Source organism: Panicum virgatum, chromosome 7N (genome assembly GCF_016808335.1).
Source record: "Panicum virgatum strain AP13 chromosome 7N, P.virgatum_v5, whole genome shotgun sequence".
Taxonomy (NCBI): domain Eukaryota; kingdom Viridiplantae; phylum Streptophyta; class Magnoliopsida; order Poales; family Poaceae; genus Panicum; species Panicum virgatum.
In genome coordinates this window covers 17,786,569-17,808,392 of record NC_053151.1, presented here as the reverse complement: position 1 = coordinate 17,808,392, position 21,824 = coordinate 17,786,569, and the positions used below count along the sequence as shown (strand labels likewise).

At 47.3% G+C, this 21,824-nt stretch overlaps 4 protein-coding genes across 4 annotated transcripts; 3 read left to right on the top strand and 1 right to left on the bottom strand.

Moving 5' to 3' along the window:
* The first annotated feature begins 4,983 nt into the window (after positions 1-4,983).
* Positions 4,984-6,185, top strand: LOC120680965 (senescence-specific cysteine protease SAG39-like). The gene is made up of 2 exons (XM_039962528.1): positions 4,984-5,437; positions 5,593-6,185. The coding sequence occupies exons 1-2, from the start codon at positions 4,984-4,986 to the stop codon at positions 6,183-6,185; spliced, it is 1,047 nt and encodes a 348-aa protein (XP_039818462.1).
* Positions 6,186-7,839: 1,654 nt separating this feature from the next.
* On the top strand, positions 7,840-8,965 carry LOC120683839 (senescence-specific cysteine protease SAG39-like). The gene is made up of 2 exons (XM_039965934.1): positions 7,840-8,272; positions 8,379-8,965. Exons 1-2 carry the CDS (start codon positions 7,840-7,842, stop codon positions 8,963-8,965), a joined length of 1,020 nt encoding a protein of 339 aa, XP_039821868.1.
* Positions 8,966-15,221: 6,256 nt separating this feature from the next.
* Positions 15,222-17,401, bottom strand: LOC120680785 (UDP-glucosyltransferase UGT13248-like). Its single transcript, XM_039962312.1, has 3 exons — positions 16,664-17,401; positions 16,065-16,449; positions 15,222-15,738 (listed from the first exon to the last, which is right to left on the bottom strand). The coding sequence occupies exons 1-3, from the start codon at positions 17,366-17,368 to the stop codon at positions 15,392-15,394; spliced, it is 1,437 nt and encodes a 478-aa protein (XP_039818246.1). The 5' UTR covers positions 17,369-17,401; the 3' UTR covers positions 15,222-15,391.
* A 1,217-nt stretch (positions 17,402-18,618) lies between these two features.
* Positions 18,619-20,726, top strand: LOC120680783 (UDP-glycosyltransferase 79-like). The gene is made up of 3 exons (XM_039962310.1): positions 18,619-19,379; positions 19,532-19,916; positions 20,080-20,726. The coding sequence occupies exons 1-3, from the start codon at positions 18,651-18,653 to the stop codon at positions 20,415-20,417; spliced, it is 1,452 nt and encodes a 483-aa protein (XP_039818244.1). The 5' UTR covers positions 18,619-18,650; the 3' UTR covers positions 20,418-20,726.
* The last annotated feature ends 1,098 nt before the right edge of the window (positions 20,727-21,824 follow it).

Sequence of the window (21,824 nt, the reverse complement as noted above, 5' to 3'; positions counted from 1 at the left end):
GTCTATGTGAAGCAGCCTCCTGGCTTTGAGAGTCCCAAGTTTCCAAACCGAGTCTTCAGGCTTCAGAAGGCTTTGTATGGTCTGAAGCAAGCCCCTAGAGCCTGGTATGCGAGATTGAGAGCCTTTTTGCTTAAACAGGGGTTTGTCATGGGATCGGTAGATAAGACGTTGTTTCTCCTCAGGCGTGGCGCTGATTTTCTGTTGGTTCAGATTTACGTGGATGATATTATCTTTGGTGGCTCCTCTCACTCTCTTGTTTCTAGTTTTTCTGATGACATGAGCAGAGAGTTTGAGATGTCGATGATGGGTGAGCTTCAGTTTTTCCTCGGGTTGCACATCAAGCAAACCCGGGATGGCACCTTCGTCCACCAGGCCAAGTACACTAAGGACATGCTCAAGAAGTTCGACTTCGGAGACCTCAGTCCCATGCCGACTCCTATGGGCACTTCTACGGCGCTGGATGAGGACACTGAAGGTGTTGCTGTGGACCAGAAGGAGTACATGAGCATGATCGGCTCGCTCCTGTACTTGACGGCCACCAGACCCGACATCTAGTTCGCGGTCTGTCTCTGCGCGAGGTTCCAGGCTTCTCCGCGCACTTCTCACAGGAACGCTGTGAAGAGGATTTTCAGGTACCTTCGATACACTCCTGAGTTTGGCTTATGGTACTCTGCTTCCTCTTCTCTTGCGTTGGTTGGCTTTTCTGATGCTGATCATGGTGGGTGTCGGATTGATCGCAAGTCGACTTCAGGCACCTGTCAGTTTCTTGGAACTTCTCTTGTGTCTTGGTCTGCCCGCAAGCAAACTAGTGTAGCCCTTTCCACCACAGAAGCCGAATACATTGCTGCGGCTAGTTGCTGCTCCCAGATCCTTTGGATGAGACACACTCTCAGTGATTATGGCCTAACCTATGGCAGAGTTCCCATTTTCATTGACAGCACCTCAGCCATTAGCTTAGCCAAGAACCCCGTCCTACACTCTCGCTCCAAGCATATAGACGTGAGGTTCCACTTCCTGAGAGATCATTATGAGAAGGGTGATGTTGAGCTGACCCATGTGTCCACTGATAATCAAGTAGCCGACATCTTGACCAAGCCCCTAGAACAAGCCACCTATGCTCGCTTGCGGGGAGAGCTTGGCGTGTGCTACCCATTTTGAGTTGGGTAGTTGTTTTTGTAGTTTAGGTTTTGTTTTTCCTTCTTTTTGCTTTTTCTTGCATTTTGTGTACATACCATCTTGCATTGCATTTGCTCATATGCATTACACTTGCACTAAGCTTCTCATGTATGATATCTGCATTTGCTTGTGCCTTGTGCTATGCTATGAGTTGTATATATGCTTTGACCATGAATAGCTAGCTCCTTTGAATATGTTGTATATTGGCTCTGAGCTTAGCTATTTTATTCTTTGGAAATCATAAAACATGGTCACCTTCAGGGTCTGCTACTAGCATGTGTAGGTTTGTATGCTTATGCTATCTTGATCATGCTTAGTGGCTAGGTCCTTTGCTCTCACATGCAACAAGATGCCCTCTTTTCTGTTGGAATAGTTTAATTGGTATCTAATTTCAAAAAGTCCAACAAATTGGGTTTATCTTGGGTTGCTTTGAGTGAAAAGATCCAGGTGGGATTGCTTGCACCACTGTCCTTGGATCGAGACTGCTCCTCTGGAGAACTTGGACAAGGCTGTGGATGACTGAGAGTGGTGTCTTAAGCTTCTGATGGTCCTTGACCTAGGCTTGGCACATTCGCTAAGTTAAGCGCTTGCAAGTTTTCAACCCCTGGCACCGAAATTTGAAAGTTTTCAATTGGTATCAAGGCTGCTTGAGTGGCAGTCGCTGTGATATGGTTTGGATAGCTCACCTGTATGTTCTTGCTAGCTCTAGCATGCTTGCTTGGCTTCTAGTATGTTAGGTCCTTTATGGTGATGCTTTTCGTTTACAAATGACAAATGCTTGCTCATGATCTGTATAGATATATTCTTATGAGCTTCTCCATGCATTGTCTTTGTATATGCACCCTCATATGCTATGATGTTTCGATCCTTGCAAATGCTCTTGTTCTGTACCTAGAAGCTTTTAGGCACGCATGCTTGCACTTCATGGCATATTTCCAGGGGGAGCATCTAGGCAGGGGGAGTTTCCTTGACGTGTGCCTTGTCAACAAGGGGGAGAGAATGTTGTTTTGTGTCTCACCTTAGGGGTTAGGGGGAGAATTTCGTGATCCTTGTCCTAAGGGGGAGAGATTGGTTGTTTGGTCTCAGGGAGAGATTCAGACTTTGAGTGTGCACACATCGGGGGAGAGTTGCATAGTGAGGGGGAGCTGCATTTCAGGGGAAGTTTTTGAGCTTTCTCATGCTCTTTACTGGTTGTGTTGAGCTTTGCCTCTTTCTGGAGGGACCAGCTTTGCACATGCTTGGCTGTGTTGAGCCTTGCCTCTTTCTTGAGGGGTCAAGCATGTTTTGGAGTCAGTGCGTCGAGCCGTTGCCCTTGTCTTAGGGGCTGACTCTTTTGGCTTTGTTATCTCCAAGTGATCTTTTATGGCTTTCATGCGTTTTTGATCACTTGAGTTAGCTCACTTTGTTTTCTATTTCCTTTTTGTTATCTTTTTCTATCACCAGTACCCGTGTGGGGTGTGGTGTTGACAATGCACTCATCAAGGGGGAGATTGAGAGGCAGTGGAGGCCTGCTCCTTAGTGTGATGAGTGATTGCCAACACGTGGAGTGGACTGACAGTGGTGTAGTCGCGACTTCGTGGAGATTGCGTCGATTTCTTGGTCTGTGGTGTGCAGGTATACGGATGGCGCGGTGGCAGCGAGTCGGTTTGGACAAGCGCGTGGTGCGTGCCGATGTACCATGCGGCGGCGTTGCAGTGGCGGGAGCTCGACGACCATGCGGAGGCGGGAGACCTTGCAGTGGCGTTGGAGGCCCAACCGGACGACCGTGCGGTGGAGAAGGACAGCCCAGATGCGTGGGCCACTGCTGGGCCGCGTGGCGATCCACTCCTGGCGCCAAGGCGGGACGGTGTGGAGTTTGTTGGTACCTCGGGAAAAACCAACGGCGGGATGCGTCGACGTCGGCCAAGTCGAAGAGGTTTCGGCGGGAGGTCGGACACGTGGCGTCATCGGGCTTGGCGGGTGTGCCCGGAAACATCGCGCGGGAAGGGTTCGCGGTTCCCTCCAAAACCGCAACCGAACTCGGTTTCGGCAGTTTTCCAAAAACTGCCCCCGGAAGATTCCAGAAGGACGCGTGGCGACATCAAGGGGATTGCGTCGAGATGAAGCAAGGTTCTCCGAGTCGTCGCGGCCGTCGGATGTCTCCGATGTATCTTTTCCGGTTTTGCCCCTAAGGGCCTTCTAGTTTAGTCTAGCACTTAGGGGTAGTTTAGTCTTTTAAAGGGAGACTTGGAGTGGAAGAAAGGATGGGAGAGATGGAGTGGGTGGTGGCTGCCTGGACACAAAAAGGCAGGGCCTCCTCCCTGGACCCGGGGCCCTGGCAATTAGAAGAGAAAGGAAAAAGAGCCAGGCGCCCTCTTCTCCTCCCTCCCGTGTTCTTCCTCCTCCCTCACCTTCTCTAGGGTTTAGGCATGGATTCTTGAAGAACTTGTAAGGAGAATTCGTGGGAAAGGAGGCCCATCCCTCCTTGTGCCCTCGGGGCTTTGAAATCAAGGTTCGTTCCATGTCCTACTGAGCTCTGTGTGCATGAATTATCCTTGTTCTTGATTTCTTCGTGTTGGTGTGTCTACCACTTGTTGCCGTAGTTCTTGAGGCTCTTCTTGGCGACTAGAATCATCATAGTCTTGTGCTAAAACTCATCTAGATCGTGAGCCTTCAAGAACTCAGTTTTGGAAAATTCCTGAAAACCCCGTTCTTCCTCGGTTCTTCGTCGATTCCTCTCAAACCATGGAGTAGATCGTCGATTCTTTTCGTGAGTAGGCTCACAAGGTCTTTGTGAGTGTGCCTGCAAATTTTGGAGAACTTTCGACCTGTTTTGATCGATCAATCTTCGAGTTTTTGGTCGTGCCGAGAGGAAAACAGAGGTTCTGCGCTCGGGCAGGATTTTTCCTTAACGCCGGTTGAACCGACGCTGGCGTTCCTGAGCGTCGGATCAGCCGGTGAGTGCTTTTGTCACGGGTTAGGGTTTTTGGGAATTTGTGTGATTGCACCGGTGCTTTGATCTCCCCGACGTCGGTTTAACCGGCGTTACTAATTTGGTTTGCAGTTTTGGGCGGTTGACCGACGTATAGGGTTTTGCCTACGTCGGATCAACCGGCGTTCATTTACTTCGGTTTTGTTGTCTCTCTGGACAACTACACCGACGCTCGAGGTTTTTGAGCATCGGTTTAACCGGGGTTCATTGCTTGGTTTGGTGCATTTTGTTGATCCTCTGGACAACTGCACCGACGTGAGTTTGCGATTTTGTCGGTTTAACCGACGTTCGATCACCGGTTTAACCGACGAGGTTCAAAACCCAGCGTCGGTTCAACCGGTGCTCACTGGTTGTTTGCTGCAGGCTCTGTATCACCGGTTTAACCGACGTCGTTCAAACGTGTGCGTCGGATCAACCGGTGATATATACCTTGCTTGGTTCTTGCACTGCTTTCGTGCAATTGCTTCCGCGCTTGATCGCTTTGGATCCTAGGCTTGTTTTGTGTTAGTGTAGCTCCCTTGTAGCTACTCTGCACATCGCCTAGAACTCTGGGGTTGGGGTGCACTCTAGAATTGTGAGCCGAAGTTTTTGATCGCGATTATTTTCGAAGGCTCCCATTCACTCCCCTTCTGGTCGCATTTCTCGGTCCTACATTTCTTCATTCGAGATGCTGGCTCCTGCTACGGCACGCATAGCAATGACCAATGTTAGCTTTGCTAGGAATCTTTAGCAAGGTTCACAACTCGGTTACCTATAAATACATCATGTCATTCCCAACACTGCGTAGTATCATCTCACTCAACAAAGCACGATCCTTAGCATACTCGACGCGCGCCATGACTACTCGTCGCTCGTCGGCGGCTTTCCTCTTCGCCGCCGCTGCCCTCGCCTGCGCCTGCGCCTGCGCGCTCGGTACCATGGCGGCGCGCGACCTCGCTGATCACCAGGCCATAGTGGCCAAGCACGAGCAGTGGATGGCCAAGTACGGCCGCGTCTACAGAGACGCCGCCGAGAAGGCGCGGCGGCTCGAGGTGTTCAAGGCCAACGTCGCCCTCATCGAGTCCGTCAACGCCAGGAACCATAAGTTCTGGCTGGAGGCCAACCAGTTCGCCGACCTCACCGACGACGAGTTCAGGGCCACCCGGACCGGTTACAAGCCGGCCAGCGGCAAGGGCCGGAGGACGACGACAGGGTTCAGGTACGCCAACGTCAGCCTCGATGACATCCCGGATTCCGTCGACTGGAGGGCCAAGGGCGCCGTCACGCCCATCAAGGACCAAGGCGAATGCGGTAATTAACTCAAATGACCAATCAATTATGAATGAACTAGATGGTGTATATATATTTGATCGCTTTGAGGATTTGGTAACAGATTACATATATATATATATATATATATATATATATATATATATAATTAAATTGTAAATTGTAATGTGGTTCAGGGTGCTGCTGGGCGTTCTCGACGGTGGCGTCCATGGAGGGCATCGTGAAGCTGAGCACGGGGAAGCTGATCTCCCTGTCGGAGCAGGAGCTCGTGGACTGCGACGTCAACGGCATGGACATGGGCTGCAACGGCGGCGAGATGGATGACGCCTTCCAGTTCATCATCGACAACGGCGGCCTCACCACCGAGAGCAACTACCCGTACACCGCCTCCGACGGCACCTGCGACTCCAGCAAGGCGTCCAACGACGCCGCGTCCATCAAGGGGTACGAGGACGTGCCGGCCAACGACGAGGCATCCCTGCGCAAGGCGGTGGCCAACCAGCCGGTGTCGGTCGCCGTCGACGGAGGGGACTCCCACTTCCGGTTCTACAAGGGCGGCGTCCTCTCCGGCACGTGTGGCACGGAGCTCGACCACGGGATCGCCGCCGTCGGGTACGGCGTGGCGAGTGACGGCACCAAGTACTGGATCATGAAGAACTCGTGGGGCACGTCGTGGGGTGAAGGCGGCTACATCCGAATGGAGAGGGACATTGCAGATGAGGAGGGCTTGTGCGGCCTCGCCATGCAGCCTTCCTACCCGACAGCATAGCTGTGTCTGTCTGAAGCACCGAACACTATAGCTAGCTAGCTAGTAGAAATTGTCGTCAGAGTTCACGTCTTTTTAAAACCATCACCTGGATATGTTTATTTCCATCTGTAACAAGGTTTGTACGATTGTGTGAGATGAAGTTCATATAATAATTAAGGCTGTAAAGATACTGTAAAGATTGACTGTACATGTGAGATGAAGCTCCACCCTGCACTGTGCAGATCATCACCTCGTCTTTTTATATGAACTAAATACTCATCAGAAAGTAATTCTAGCATGTCCTACGAAATAATCTTAATATGAAGAATTATATTGTGTTTTTTTTGTGTCGAATATGCAGTAGAGCTGCGCATCTTTATATTAAGAAGAAATAAGAGTTTGTAATACAACACGAGCTAACTCGCCACCCAGCCAATCACACAAGCGCTATATTACACGCCTGCAGCAACCAAAAGGGTGTTATTTACATGACAAACAAACAACCTAAACTACGCACACCAGTGTCGATCTAGCATATGCCTTCTTGTCTGATCATGTATAAGACTAGATGAACATCACCTGCGGCGCCTCTAAACACCTGGGCATGATAGTGTGTTTAATTCACTACAACAAAAAGGATCATTATTTGCAGATCAAAATGAGTCATCGAATCACATGTTGTGAAGAAATCGACCGATGATATTATTTTAATATCTTCGAATGCGTGCTTACACATCACAAATCGGTACATATACATAAATAAACATGCAACCAAGCATACAGGGTACGGTGAGAAAGACCTGGATCTACAGTCGGAACGGGCACATCATGACGAACATCACAAATAAGTAAAAGATAGCAGCTAGTAACATGCAAACACAGACAAGTATAATGTTCTTGATGTAACATTTCTGAAATCAATAAAGTTTCCTATTTCAAAAAAAATGACAAGGTAATAGCTAGTATTCAGACTCAAGTGGGAGTGGAATATATATTCAGTGGTATTCATTTTTGGTATTCATTGGCATATATGTAAGGGACCTTATTCATTTTTTTCATTAAAATTTGAAAAATTTGCTAGCATTTTAATATAAGAATTATAGTTCTGACTAGTTTCCTCCTTAAATAGAGTAACAATTACAATACGATTATCCATGGTAGGTGGTGCGAATAGTCTTCTACCTATATTTATTTGTCTCTTCCTATATATCCGGTGCTTGCAATTAACAGTTTTTGTTCATACAGACCTTTGCTTTTCCTTTCAGCTTGCTTTTGGTCATCAATGACAGAATTTATATATATTAATATCCAAACTATCAATTTCATTTTATAGACGTGTCACACTGCATTCTATGATCATTTACCTGAGATTATGGGTCACTCTCAACAGATACCATACGTTTGTCCAGCAAGAACAAGAATATATATATATATATATATATATATATATATATATATATATATATATATATATATATAACACATAATTAACTTGACCTGCACGCTGCAGTCATTGTAGTAGCAGTATTTTAGAAGCGCCATAACTTCACCGAAGTACGCGTTGCGCCTTTAGGATGGCTATATAAAGACATGCCACCCTCCTCCATTCCACAATCCATAGCAAGCTAGAGTAGAAAAGCAACAGGAACCATTAGCAAACTCAGCAGAACTGATCATGGCCATCTCCAAGACGGCTTTCCTCATTGCCATCCTTGTCTGCACCTTCTTGTGTAGTTCTGTCCTAGCGGCTCGTGAGCTGAGCGATGCAGCCATGGTGGAGAGACACGAGAGGTGGATGGCAGAGTATGGCCGTGTCTACAAGGACTCAGCTGAGAAGGCGCAGCGGTTTGAGGTGTTCAAGGATAATGTTGCGTTCATTGAGTCGTTCAATGCTGGGAACACCAAGTTCTGGCTTGCTGTCAACCAGTTTGCTGACCTCACCATCGATGAGTTCAAAGCGACCAAAGTGAACAAAGGTTTGAAACCAATTTCGACAAGGGTTCCAACTGGATTCAAGTATGAGAACATTAGTGTCAATGAGCTTCCAACAGCCGTGGACTGGAGGACCAAGGGAGCCGTCACACCGATCAAGAACCAAGGCCAATGTGGTATGTACATCATTTATGATTGATCATGGTAAATTCTTATTTTTGTGATATGAATTTTTGAGTTAGCTAGTGATGATGACATGTACAATGGCACGATTAACTGTAGGTTGCTGCTGGGCATTCTCGGCTGTAGCCGCCATGGAGGGCATTGTCAAGCTGAGCACCGGCAACCTCATCTCACTCGCCGAGCAAGAACTGGTAGATTGTGACATCCACAGCATGGACGAGGGCTGCGAAGGCGGCTGGATGGACAGTGCCTTTGAATTTGTCATCAAGAACAGAGGGCTCACAACAGAGTCCAGCTATCCATACAAGGCAGTGGATGGCAAGTGCAAGGGTGGATCCAAGAGCGCTGCAACCATCAAAGGTTACGAGGATGTGCCAGCCAACAACGAGGCTGCACTCATGAAGGCAGTGGCCAATCAACCCGTGTCCGTTGCCGTCGATGCAGGTGACAGAACGTTTATGTTTTATTCTGGTGGTGTGATGACTGGCTCCTGCGGCACTGAACTTGACCATGGGATCGCTGCAATTGGGTATGGCGTGGAGAGTGATGGCACAAAGTATTGGCTTTTGAAGAACTCATGGGGTACCACATGGGGAGAGAAGGGATTCCTGAGAATGGAGAAGGACATTTCTGACAAACGGGGCATGTGTGGCCTTGCCATGAAGCCCTCCTACCCCACTGAGTAGAAAATGAAGTGATTACTGCCCCAAATATCTATGCATATTGAATAACTACGTGCCTTGTGTACTCATACTCCTGTTTGTTCTTTATGTATCTTGCCCTACAGATATAATTGTAATTTTTACTATGCTTTTGAATTTTATAAATATAACGATATATATTTGAATACTGCATTGTTTGATCTTGTTGAAGTATTTCATGCTCATACAGATAGCTACATAACCTAACTTAATAATCACATAATATTGCGAGCTAAGTATCTACATCATTTTTTAATCAATTGAACCATCAACTATTTAGTTATAGTGGTATCTCGAGATTTTTTCTCTTCTTCTAGGGATTTAGTTTCTTATTTTAATTACATCGAGGGACTTAAATTTTGCATTGGATGGGTTTGAACAATTGATGTACAGGTTTTAAGTTTCATTTGAGTAAAGTCCATCACCGGTCCCTAAACTTGTTCGATTGTATCATCATGGTCTCTAAACTTGCAAATCGACCGTTTATGGTCTCAAACTTGTTCGGCTTTGTTATCTCGGTCCCTAAATTTAGAAATTACCCGTTTAGATCCTTAAACTTGTTCAGTTGTGTTATCTCGGTCCCTAAACTTATTTTGAATCTCATCTAGATCAGAACAATAAGATCTAAAAACTCTACACTCTGTTCAGCTGGCTGTGGCTGGTGGCTGGTGCTAATTTGTTATGAGAGAAAAATACTGCTGGCTAGCAGATGGCTGGTGGCTGGTGCTGATTTGGTGAGAGAGAAAAACATTATTGACTATTTGGCTGACAAGCCAGCCGAACAGAGCAATGAAGATAAACTTTATATCAAAATTGTAGCCCTCGATGCGATCTATAACTTTGTAGTTGAAAAGTTTCTAAATTAAAACTGTTTAGGGCCGCAAAATATTTCTTTAAATCTATAGATTTTGACCTTAAAACTTAAAAATTAAATTTTGGGATATTAAACGACTTCTGTCGATGTTTTTTAGTACCGGCTAGTGATTCTCGTGGATGTGCGTTTAGTGGCGGATGGTAATGTAGGAAGACACAATGATTTATACTGGTTTGGGCCGCCCAGAGGCGTAATACCCTACGTCCAGTTCGTGCTGCTCGCGTATCTTGAACTAGTTTGTAGTAGGAGGTTACAATCAGTCGAGAGAGGAACGAGTGCCCCATGTCTATAGGATCGGTAGGAAGAAAGCGTGTTCGTGACTCTCGTCTGGTTAGGGCAGTTGCTGGTGAGAACTGCTCGGAGTTCCACCTGCCTCTTTCCCAGCGGTGAGAGTGTGCTCGTGTGCTCTGGTGGTGTGATCAGTCGTGTGTTTGATCATCCAGAGTTCTCTCCTCGTCCTCTCTATCCTCTTCCCTTTATATCATAGGGAGAAGAACCACTACTGGAAATCGCATGTTTTATGAAAGCGCAGGGGTTAAAAAGATGATAAAAGGGCTATTTTGTAAATAATTTTGAATTGCTATGGGTGGCGGGTTGATTTAAAGGAAATTGTGGGTCTCTTTTGCAAAAACACCGGGGTTGACCGGTATCTGGTTCGGTTGACTCAGGTTGAAATAGATCTGGGTCTGGCGGCTTAGAGGAGAAGGGGCTATGCGGCGGCGACGCCGTCACCAGCGATGAGCTGCGGCGGCGGCGGACTCGCCGGCGTTGGCCAAAATGGCCGTGCGAGCATGGATTCGGCTAGGGTTTGGGTTGGGAAGCAAGAGTGTGAGGCCGCGAACTCAATTAGAGCAACGGCTCGACGAGGTAGGGGACGGAGCAAGATGCGCGACAGCGAGAAGCGGCGCGGGTGGAGGGAGCTTGCTCCAGCGAGGAAACCCGCACGAGACAAAGAGAGTAAAGAGGGGAAAAGAGGCCAGTGAGCATCCTCACCACGTCGCGAACCACGGGGCGGCGAAGTCGTCGAGGAACGGCGGCGGAGCGGTGGGATAGCGGTGGCGGCTCCGAGCTCGAGCAAGGTGGCAGCGGCGGCTGCAACTTCGGAAAAGGGTCAAGGAGGGTCGCGACGCCTTTTATAAGGGCCAGAAAGGGGCCTTGGCGTGTGTGTCGGGGCCGAACACGCATGGCGCGGGGCATGGCCGGACTCGGGCTCGAGTCCAAGCCTGGCGTGGCGGGGAAGGCGGAGCTGACGGGCGGGGCCTACTTGTAACACCCCAGGCGCCACAAAGCCTAAGATGGCACTCAACACCCTTCCACAAGCTGGAGTGTGAAAAACTCAATAACCTAACCCCACAAACAGAGTAAAGCACGGAAGCAACCACATAAATGATATGTAAAGATGAACCAAACTGTAGCATTTAAAGAGGAAATTCAATTAAACAAAAAGATAAATAGCAAATTACATCCACACTCATACTTATGAAGCCAAGTAAAAAAAACTACACAAGGTCTACTAAAAAAACTCATTACAGCAGACAAAATTTGTCATTATTATTATAAAACATCATTAACAAAGATGTGGTGTCGTGTTGCTAATCTCGTCCCTTCAAGCCAAGCACCCACTAAATTACCTGGAACGATAAAGGGGTGTGAGAATAAATCTCAGCAAGCAGACTGCTTTAACAAGTTATTTAAACTACAAGTTCATTAAACAATAATTTAAACATAGAGATATGATAGGAAAGATAAATCTGAATATTAAAGAATGTCATCCTTACATTAAATATATAAATAAACAAAACCACTTATGAACTTCAGAATAAAATTGAGAACAACCTCAAATACACATCCATGACAAAGATAAACCACGATGCATGTAATGCAATGCATATGCCATGTCCACTGCCTCCATACCCAACAAGGTATGAAGCTGCATCGTACCCCTCCTCGGGCAACGTACGATGTTGTACCGGTATGGTCGCGGCTAGTAACCGGCGACATAATCCACAAGAGCACTCCAGAATAGTCATATAACTTTCTCTCCGACCTGGCTTAAGAGCACTCCGGAATAGTTATATGACTTTCTCACCGACCTGGCTCGATGCACATGCTTATAACAAGAATGCACATGATGCTATGAAAAGATGCAACTGCAAGTATGCTCCTCATTTGTGCCATATACAACTGCAACTTAGAAATTACCCGTTTAGGTCCTCAAACTTGTTCAATTGTGTCATCCCGGTCCCTACACTTATTTTGAATCTCATCTAGATCAGAACAATTAGATCTAAAAACTCTACACTCTGTTTGGCTGGCTCTGGCTGGTGGCTGGTGCTGATTTGTTATGAGAGAAAAGTATTGCTGGCTAGCAGATGGGTGGTGGCTGGTGCTGATTTGGTGAGAGACTAAAACATTGCTGGCTATTTGGCTGACAAGCCAGCCGAACAAATCAATGAAGACAAACTTTATATCAAAAGTGTAGCCCTCGACGCGACCTATAACTTTGTAGTTGAAAAGTTTCTAAATTAAAATTGTTTAGAGCCGCAAAATATTGCTGTAAATCTATAGATTTTAAAATTAAAACTTAAAAAATTAAATTTTGGGATATTAAACAACTTATGTCGGTGTTTTTTAGCACTGGCTAGTGATTCTCGTGGATGTGCATTTAGTGGCGGATGGTAATGCAGGAAGACACAAGGATTTATACTAGTTTGGGCCGCCCGGAGGTGTAATACCCTACGTCCAGTTCGTGTTGCTCTCATATCATGGACTGGTTTGTAGTAAGAGGTTACAATCGGTCGAGAGAGAAATGAGCGCCCCAAGTCTCTAGGGTCGGTGGGAAGAAACTGTGTTCATGGCTCTCGTCTGGTTAGGGCAGTTGCCGGTGATAACTGCCCGGAGTTCCGCCTGCCCCTTTCCCAGCGGCGAGAGTGCGCTCATATGCTCCGATGGTGTGATCAGTCGTGCGTTTGATCATCTAGAGCTCTCTCCTCGTCCTCTCTGTTCTCTTCCCTTTATATCAAAGGGCGAAGAACCATGTACAACCGAGAGAGAGCGAGAGAGAGCCCACTTCTCCTCTCTCTCCCCCTATTTTCTCTCCTTTGTCTCAACATTCTGTCTGCTTATAGCCCACCATAATACTTGCTCTAAGAGTGTTGCAAAGTTTGCAGCAAGTTTTTGTCAGTCTAAAGGCACAATTATGCAGGCTTTATTACCAGCTGGTGCAGATCAACTCTTTTCTGCCCTGCTCTGTTCAGGAAATATATGTTCATTTCAAAATGATGGCATAGTCTTCCTTTGGAACATGTGGTAAATAAATATAATTCAACATTGGACAATATACGGCCACGTGTCATCATATCAGTAACATGATAGTTATGGGCATTGTTTTTTTTTTTGCGATAAGGGAAACATCTCATTGAAGGAAACATATCCGAGTACAAGTGCATCCCTTTTGCAAAAGGGCCCTTACAAGATTTAAATATAGAAAAAAGCCCTTCATCTTCTTCCTCAGGTCAGGCCGCCTGATCTTCTCGTCAAGCTCCATCCCTGCGCTCCAGACCGCACCACCGACATCCACGCCACAAAACCAGATGAAGAAGCCGACACCCAGAGGTAAACCGCAAGAAATCCTCCGGAAGAGAGCATCGGCCATCAAGCTTCCCCATCGCACCCCTTCTCTCCACCTCCTGTGAGAACCAGAGCCCAGATCCGGCACCTTGAAGGAGAACAACAGCAGCATCGGCACCTCCAGCAGACCCCATGGGCAGCCGAAGACGAAGCTGGCGCTCGCTCCACGGAGGAGCAGAAGCCCAGCAGCAAATTTGCCGTCGGCACCAAAGATACCAACCTGGAACAAAGAGCCCACAAGGGAGCACAAGAGATCATTCCCCACCGCAAAGAGGAAGATCACAACTAACCTCATGCAGACGGAGCCAACGAAGACGGGGAAGCCGCCATGGAAGACGAAGGCGCTCGCTCCGGGGCCAGATCTGGCTCCAGAACCGTCCTCCTCCCCTCCACGACGTCGCTCGCTGGCGCCGCCGCACTGGTAGAACGACCTCCAAGCAGCATCCAAGCCGCTACAGAGGAGATCCTTCCACGCCGAACGCCGGAGAACCGCCGCCGACGGGAAACAAAAGTCCCCAGACGAGCATATCGCCGTGGGGAAAACCTAGACTACCCTAGATCTACAGACCTAGCTAGTATTCACAGCCGCCGACCAACTTGCCGCTCCCCTTCTTCTCCGGCGCCGGCGAGGACGCCGGAGAAGAAGAGGAGGCAGCGGAATCGGCCCCGGCACCGCTTCCGCCTTGCTTTCACCTCTCCCTCCTGTAGCTCTGGAAGAGACGGGAAGCGAGAGGAAATAACTGTGCTAGAAGCCTAGAACTGCCAATACGACTACTATATTTAGTTATGGGCATTGTTGTCCTTGGTTAAACTTAAAAGAAATTACTTGATTTTCATGCCTGATTGCAAAAGAAGTATAATCCAAAGTTCACTGTAAATATTAGTACACTTAGCTTGTTGGATCTATGTAAAACTTAGCTTGTTGGATCTATGTAAAAAGAAGTATGATCAAAAGAAGTATATTAATTAGATTGCATTCAAATTAAACTTGGTGATGCCCCATTTGGTACGGAACATCTGGTGGAAACCCCCAACGAAGTCCTTTAGTACCATCTTTAAAAATTCGCAGTATAATTCTCCCTACGATCCACAAGGGAAATTAATCTTTTTGCATAGATGAGAACTCTGCACACAAACAGTGGTCGTTTTCAGCTGTAACCAAAGCGTACGTCTCACGTTCCCAAACTCGCGCACTAGTTTTCTTCCAAGCAATCGATCCAACCAGCCCGGAGTCTTTTTTTCCCCAGCGCGGAGCTTCTGACACGTGACAAGACAGCGAGACAAGGATTATTCCCATCTTCCAGCAAATAAGGCCAGTCCCAGTAGGAGTTTTATGGGTACGATTACCAAGATTGAAAACTAGATAACTGTATCAGATGAGTTTTATGGTGATAAAACTCTCCTCACATGTCATGAAACTCCAGCCTTCTCTTTTCTTGTCATGTCAGCTATTTAATATTATGAAACTCTTCATGAAACTCCCATTGAAATTGGCCTAATATGGATGCAACACGAGCTTGTGTTGTTCGAACAAAATGGAAGCACATTGCCCGGTCAACCCAGACCTACTTCACGTCTTCACGCTTTGTTTTTGGGTACCCGTTTAGTTGCTACTGACTTTTAATAAATGCATCTTTTTTTTCTCTTACTGTGTTGAAAGCGAATAAGCCCGTGGCATTTCCAGAGCAAGCTCCTTTTCCAAAAAAATAAATAATCCAGAGCAAGCTATGGAACTTCCAAATTCAAAGGTTGTCTAAAATATACATATTTAAGGTCTGGAAGATCGATGAGAGCTGAGAAACAAATTAATGTAGGCAAGTAGCACTTACAATCCTAATAGACAATTATTATTAACATAAATGTACATATCCACAAAATTATGAACTATAATGCGGTGTCGTTATATATCATTGACAATGGCTTGATGAATACTTTGAGGCAAATTCAGCAATATTCTTGTCTGAGTTCCCTCCTTTTTGCATAGCTTCCTTGGCCTTTTGCATCCACATGGTGGCATTCGTCCTGTACTTATCCTTCCTATCCCCATCCATAACCTCCTTAATGCACCTTTCCACCTCGTCTCTCGTCACTAAGCCTTTCTCATCCTTGCGCACCCGGACGCCCAAGCCCCACACACTCTCCATGTATTTTGATATGGTTGGCTGGTCTGCCCAGTGTGGTATTGCCACCATTGGCACACCATTAACAATTGCTTCCAATGTCGAGTTCCATCCGCAGTGGGTGAAGAAACAGCCTGCATGTAAATAGGACATCACCATATTTTTACTTTTTTATGAAACATGAGGGGATTAGGATCCCCGGCTGATTATATTTGTAAATTAAAAAAGGTGACAAATTTTTACTACATGAAACTTAAGAAACAACGAACAAAATAAAAAAGATCTGAGCAACTATCCAAAGAGGGCTATCCATTCTTCTAACAGAATTTTATGTTTGTTTTCAACCCGGTGCATAAGCAACACGAGTTCCTTCTTGAAGACACTTCTAACAGGCCACTTTTTAAATTGCTAATTAGTTTGTCTTTTCCTTTGTACATATGGGAGCAATCATTTTCCGTACCTGTGGCTTTATGTGCTAGGACATCTAACTGGTTGCACCAAGAAACAATAAGGCCATGTTGTTCGCACTTATTACGGAGTTCATCAGACAACTTGTGTTCTTCATTTGCCCTCACAACCCAAAGGAAGGGTTTTCCAGAATTGCACAACCCATTGCCAAGCTCTTCTAACTGTGCTTCGTCGTAGTCAGATACGGTCCCATACGATACAAGGACTACAGAGCATGGAAGCTGCTTGTCAAGCCAAGCCAGGCATGACACGTTGCTGCTGAAGAGGTTGAAACCATAAGTCTTGTTGAACGGCAAACGGTCATCGTCAAGATAAAATGATGGCAAGGATGGGCCTATTGTCTTTGCACGCCATGTCAGTGCCATATAATCTTCCTCCTGCTCCATTAGCAACGCAAATAATAAGAACAATCTTATGACAGTGAAGTGAACTAAAAGAATCACCCCTCATAGATGAGTAATCATAGATTATTGAGTAAATAAATGTGATCGCGGAAGCATCTTGGTGTTTGTATCTGCAGAAAAGCAGAGCAGGGGCAAACAGCACCCGAAACTCACATGAACAATACAACAAACAGGTTGCGGGCCTCACCTTGGGTTCGATGGCGTGGAATGAGTTGACGAGCACGTCGTCGGCCTCCTCCAGCCCCTCGAATTGCCTGACGGACGCCTCAATGAACACCGGGAAACAGTCCGGCCTCGCGGCGAACGGCGGCACGTCGTCGGACCCGAGCTCGACTCCCAGCAGCCCGCGCGCGAACAGCTCTCTCCCGTCCGTCACGGGCAGCTCCAGCCGCCCCGCCCACACCTCGCCGTAGACGATGTCCACGGAGCACGGCTGCGATAGGAACGCTGCGGCCGCCACGCCGGCCGCCTTCGCCACCCGGCGCGCCCACGCCAGGTGCGGGTCGTAAACCAGCACGCGCACGGGCCGCCCCTCGGAGGCCTCGGACCGGAGCAGCTCCGCCAGCGTCTCGGAGCCGACGGCCTGCAGCTGGCGCCAGTACTCGCTGAGGTCGGGGCACGAGGCTGCCCCGCCGTCGTCGAAGCCGTCGGAGATGGCGGCCACCCTGAAGGGCTCCCCTGGTGGCGGGGTGGTGGAGAGAACGTACCGCGAACAGACGAGCGTGGGGCGGAGCCCGAGGTATGCGAGGCGGCGGCCGAACTGGAGCAGAGGGTTGGTGTGGCCCTGCGCCCCTGGGTACGGCAGCAGCAGGACGTGCGCGCCGCCGGCCTCGTGCTGGACGGTGGCGGAGGTGGATGAAGACGAGGCGGCGCCGGCGCTCTTGCTGCCCATGGTTTTGGAATGTTGATGAGGAACGGGTTGGGTGAATAACTCAGCACGAGCAGGAGTGGTAACGGATCATAATTATTAACGATAAAATTCAAATTAACCATTATATATGTTTTGGTAGAGGTCTCTGCGCCAAAGGGGCCAGAACTATTTTTTTTCTAAAAGTGAAGGATTTGTTGGCAGCTGCTTTGTGTTCTCGTGTGTATCTTGGTAACTAGATACTAGCTGTGTCTTTTGTGGTCGCATCAATAGTCAAGTGTCTAAATATAAATTGAAAAGCAAACTCGAACTTTATTTGAACTTCTCTCCCAGGCAAGTTTTCTGATGGGTTGGAGATAGCAGTTAAGAGACTTGATTCACATTCTAGCTATTGTGAAGTATTTTTGCAGATTCCAATTGGATACGAAATTATAGCGGTACAAGGCATCATGTGCGGCCCGTTGCTTTTGATACAACATTGGTAAATGACTGCTACTCGAAGTAGTGATTGGATTTTTTGGGCTTTAGTTTTTTGGGTATGGATTTCGGATAATATGCCCAGCCATAGTTATAATAGGCATGCAACGGCAGAGGTGGCAGAAGACAATGATTCTTAATTAGTGTGGAATCGGGTTGAGGAAATGATTTGGTTTGATATGGGTGCAAATCTATATATGGTCTGGATTGGATTAGTTTTTAAGGATGAAAAAAATAGAATGGGGTGGGGTGTGTTGACAGCTATTGAAAAAATGATTTGGTTTTTAGACCATTAGCGGGTTGAGATGTGGCCAGTGATTAAGGATAATGGAAGAACGAAGATGAACAGACGTGAGTACTTTTAGTGGTGTTACTTCTAGATATAATAGTAATTTTAACGGTGTTACTTCTAAATATAACACCAATAGCATATAAGGGATGAAAAATTATATATAATAACATTGAATAGATCATCTATATTTCGACGGTATGTTGGTATAGAGAGAATGGCTATAATTTCCAATAGCACGTGGGGAATTTACTCAACAAGCTAAAGCTATGAAGGCGGCGCCTACCAACGTGCTGGTATGTTGTGTTGCGTGTAGACCAAGGCCCCAAGTGATGGAGGAAGCAACAACCAAGGCCCCAAGTGATGGAGGAAGCAACAACGAAGTGGAGGACGCCCACAAGTCAAAGGAGCATCCAATCAGTCCACGCACAAGAACCTTGCGCGCCACGCCACTGCCCGGCATCCACCACTATTTAGCCTCCGATCCCACCGCCGTCTACATACCTCACCGACGCAAGAAGCCAGCCGAACCAATGCGCCATGGGGAGCCCGAGCGCCAGCACCACCTCGCCTTCCTCCTCCTCCTCCTCCTCCGCTGCCGCCTCCAACGAGGAGACCCACACCCGCCGCGGCGCGCACGTGCTGCTCCTGCCGGTACCGGGCGCACAGGGCCACACCAACCCGATGCTCCAGCTCGGCCGCCGCCTCGCGTACCACGGCCTCCGCCCCACGCTGGTCACCACCCGCTACGTCCTCTCCACCACGGCTCGGCCCCCGCCCAGCCCCTTCCGCGTCGCCGCCATTTCCGACGGCTTCAATGACGGCGGCATGGCCGCGTGCCCCGACCTCGCCGAGTACTGCCGCCGCCTCGAGGCCGTCGGTTCGGAGACGCTGGCGGAGCTGCTCCGCTCCGAGGCCGCCGAGGGCCGGCCCGTCCGCGTGCTGGTCTACGACCCGCACCTCCCGTGGGCGCGGCGGGTGGCGCAGGCGGCGGGCGTCGCGGCTGCGGCGTTCCTGTCGCAGCCGTGCTCCGTGGACCTCATCTACGGCGAGCTGTGGGCGGGGCGGCTCGCGCTGCCGGTCACGGATGGCGCCGAGCTGTCCAGGCGGGGCCTGCTCGGCGTCGAGCTTGGGCCCGACGACGTGCCGCCGTTCGCCGCGAAACCTGACTGGTGCCCCGCGATCACTCAGACGTTGCTGCGGCAGTTCGAGGGGCTGGAGGACGCCGACGACGTGCTCGTCAACTCGTTCCGCGACATCGAACCAAAGGTGAGCGTGGTATTGCTGGCCACCTGTTTGTTGTTTTGCTCAAGACACACAAAAACAAAAAAATCGGCTACTGACTGCACATGCTCTGCCTTGCAATGGACTTCACAATTCACGAGATTATTGACATGCTTTCTTTGTTAACTCATGAGCAGGAGGCAGATTACATGGAGCAAACATGGCGCGCAAAGGCGATCGGACCATGCTTGCCATCATTCTTTCTGGATGATGAGCGTCTTCCGTCAAACAAGACATACGGCTTCGACCTATTCACCACCACTGTCTCGTGTATGGCTTGGCTTGACAAGCAGGCTCCTTGCTCCGTTGTCCTTGTATCCTATGGGACTGTATCTGAATACGACGAAACACAGTTGGAGGAGCTTGGCAATGGACTCTGCAATTCTGGCAAACCGTTTCTTTGGGTTGTGAGGTCAAATGAAGAACACAAGTTGTCAGATCAACTCCGTGAAAAGTGCAAGGAACATGGCCTTATTGTTTCGTGGTGCCCCCAACTTGAGGTCCTGGCACACAAGGCTGCAGGTACAAAATTAAACCCTCAACATTCTTATTAAGCAAAAAAAAACAATTAGTGAACTGAACTGACCACCAACTAAAAATGAACTGAATTGACCATATTAGCAACTAAAACTTAGTTATGTTCATGTTTTTACCAACGATTAATTCAACTATTATGAATGTGAAGGATGTTTCTTCACACACTGCGGATGGAACTCAACACTTGAGGCAATAGCTAATGGCATGCCAATGGTCGCAATGCCACATTGGGCAGACCAGGCAACCATATCAAAATACATGGAGAGCATGTGGGGTACGGGCTTGCGAGTGCGCAAGGATGAGAAAGGCTTGGTGACAAGGTATGAGGTTGAACGGTGTATCAAGGAAGTGATGGATGGGGATAGGAAGGATGAGATTAGGAGGAACGCCACTAAGTGGATGCAGAAGGCCAAGGAGGCAATGCAGAAAGGAGGGAGCTCAAGCAAGAATATAGCCGAATTTGCGGCGAAGTATTCATCATGTTAAATGATAAAAACATCCAGTGATACGGAATGTCTTTGGGAGCATAACCAGTCTTTAGTCCTTGTGGCATTGTCTTCCAAAATGTTGTGGGAGACTAAACACATATTGTTATTTTGTTGTGTCAGCACTCAGCAATTCACATTTTAAGTGCTATCACTAGCACCTGTGTGTCTCGTATTTAAATGTGAAGAGCCTCTGTGCTCTACAAGGACAAGGAGCTCATAGATCTTCTTACATGTACCTTATCTATTTAATAACCGTGTAACATTAGGAGCATACAATAATTTTAATTATGAAACATCCGTTTCTTTATATCCATGTATGTTTTGTTCAAGATAAAAATATGTATGTTTTGTTTGGAGCAAATGAACATGATGCTCCTTCCACTGGGGAAACCACAGGATATGCATACAGGGAATTGGAGGTATAGCATTTTACTTATGTTAAATCATGGACTGGTTTCTTTAGCCCTTTTTCTATGTGTTGGTATTCTATATGACCGACATAAGACTCGACTTGTTAGATATTATGGAGGTTTAGTGAGCACCAAGCCGAATTTCTCTACCATTTTCTTCTTTTTCACTTTAGCCAATATGAGTTTACCCAGCACCAACAGCTTTATCGGGGAATTTCTAATCTTAGTAGGAGCTTTCCAAAGAAATAGCTTAGTAGCCAAACCCTTGGAATCCAACAACTTGTAGGCTAGATTTACAATCAATATATATACTAGACAATCCAGCAGCAACAAGTCAACATATTTGCATCAAGCAAACTGCCTCCCGCTTCCTTCTGTCAGCGCCATGGATCCCTTGTAGGCATTCGAAGCTGCCTATTCGATATAGTGGAACGGCTTAATGGAAAGGTCACACATTCCCCTCTTAGCGGATCAAGATGTCCTTCTCTTTTTGTTTTTGAAAATTTCAAGATGTCTTTTTCCATTCTCAACAATCCATGCATTCTCACCCCAGGTTGTACCCCAAGAATTCTTCATCAGCCAATACTTGGTGTTGTCACTATCCTTTCTATAACACATTAACACTACTAGAGAACTAGTAATTGCAAACGGGCTATCACCGCCAATTCAAAATGAACCGGACCGCCGGTTTCAAAGTTGCTGGCCGTAGTGACCGTTGTGAAGCCAGGAGCTAAGCATAATCTATAGGTGTAATGCATAGATCGTATCGTTCTTATCGAACATTGTAATATATTTGGTGTATGGACTCTTTGTTTTAATCTCTATGTATGGACTCTTTATTTTAATCTGGATGTATAGACTCTTTATTTTAATCTTGATATATCGATGTATGAGCTCATATGATTGAATTCTGCTGATATAATTACATATTATATATGTTGTACAAATGGTGCAATATTATTATATGAATATATTTTTATGGGAAAAAGGTCTTC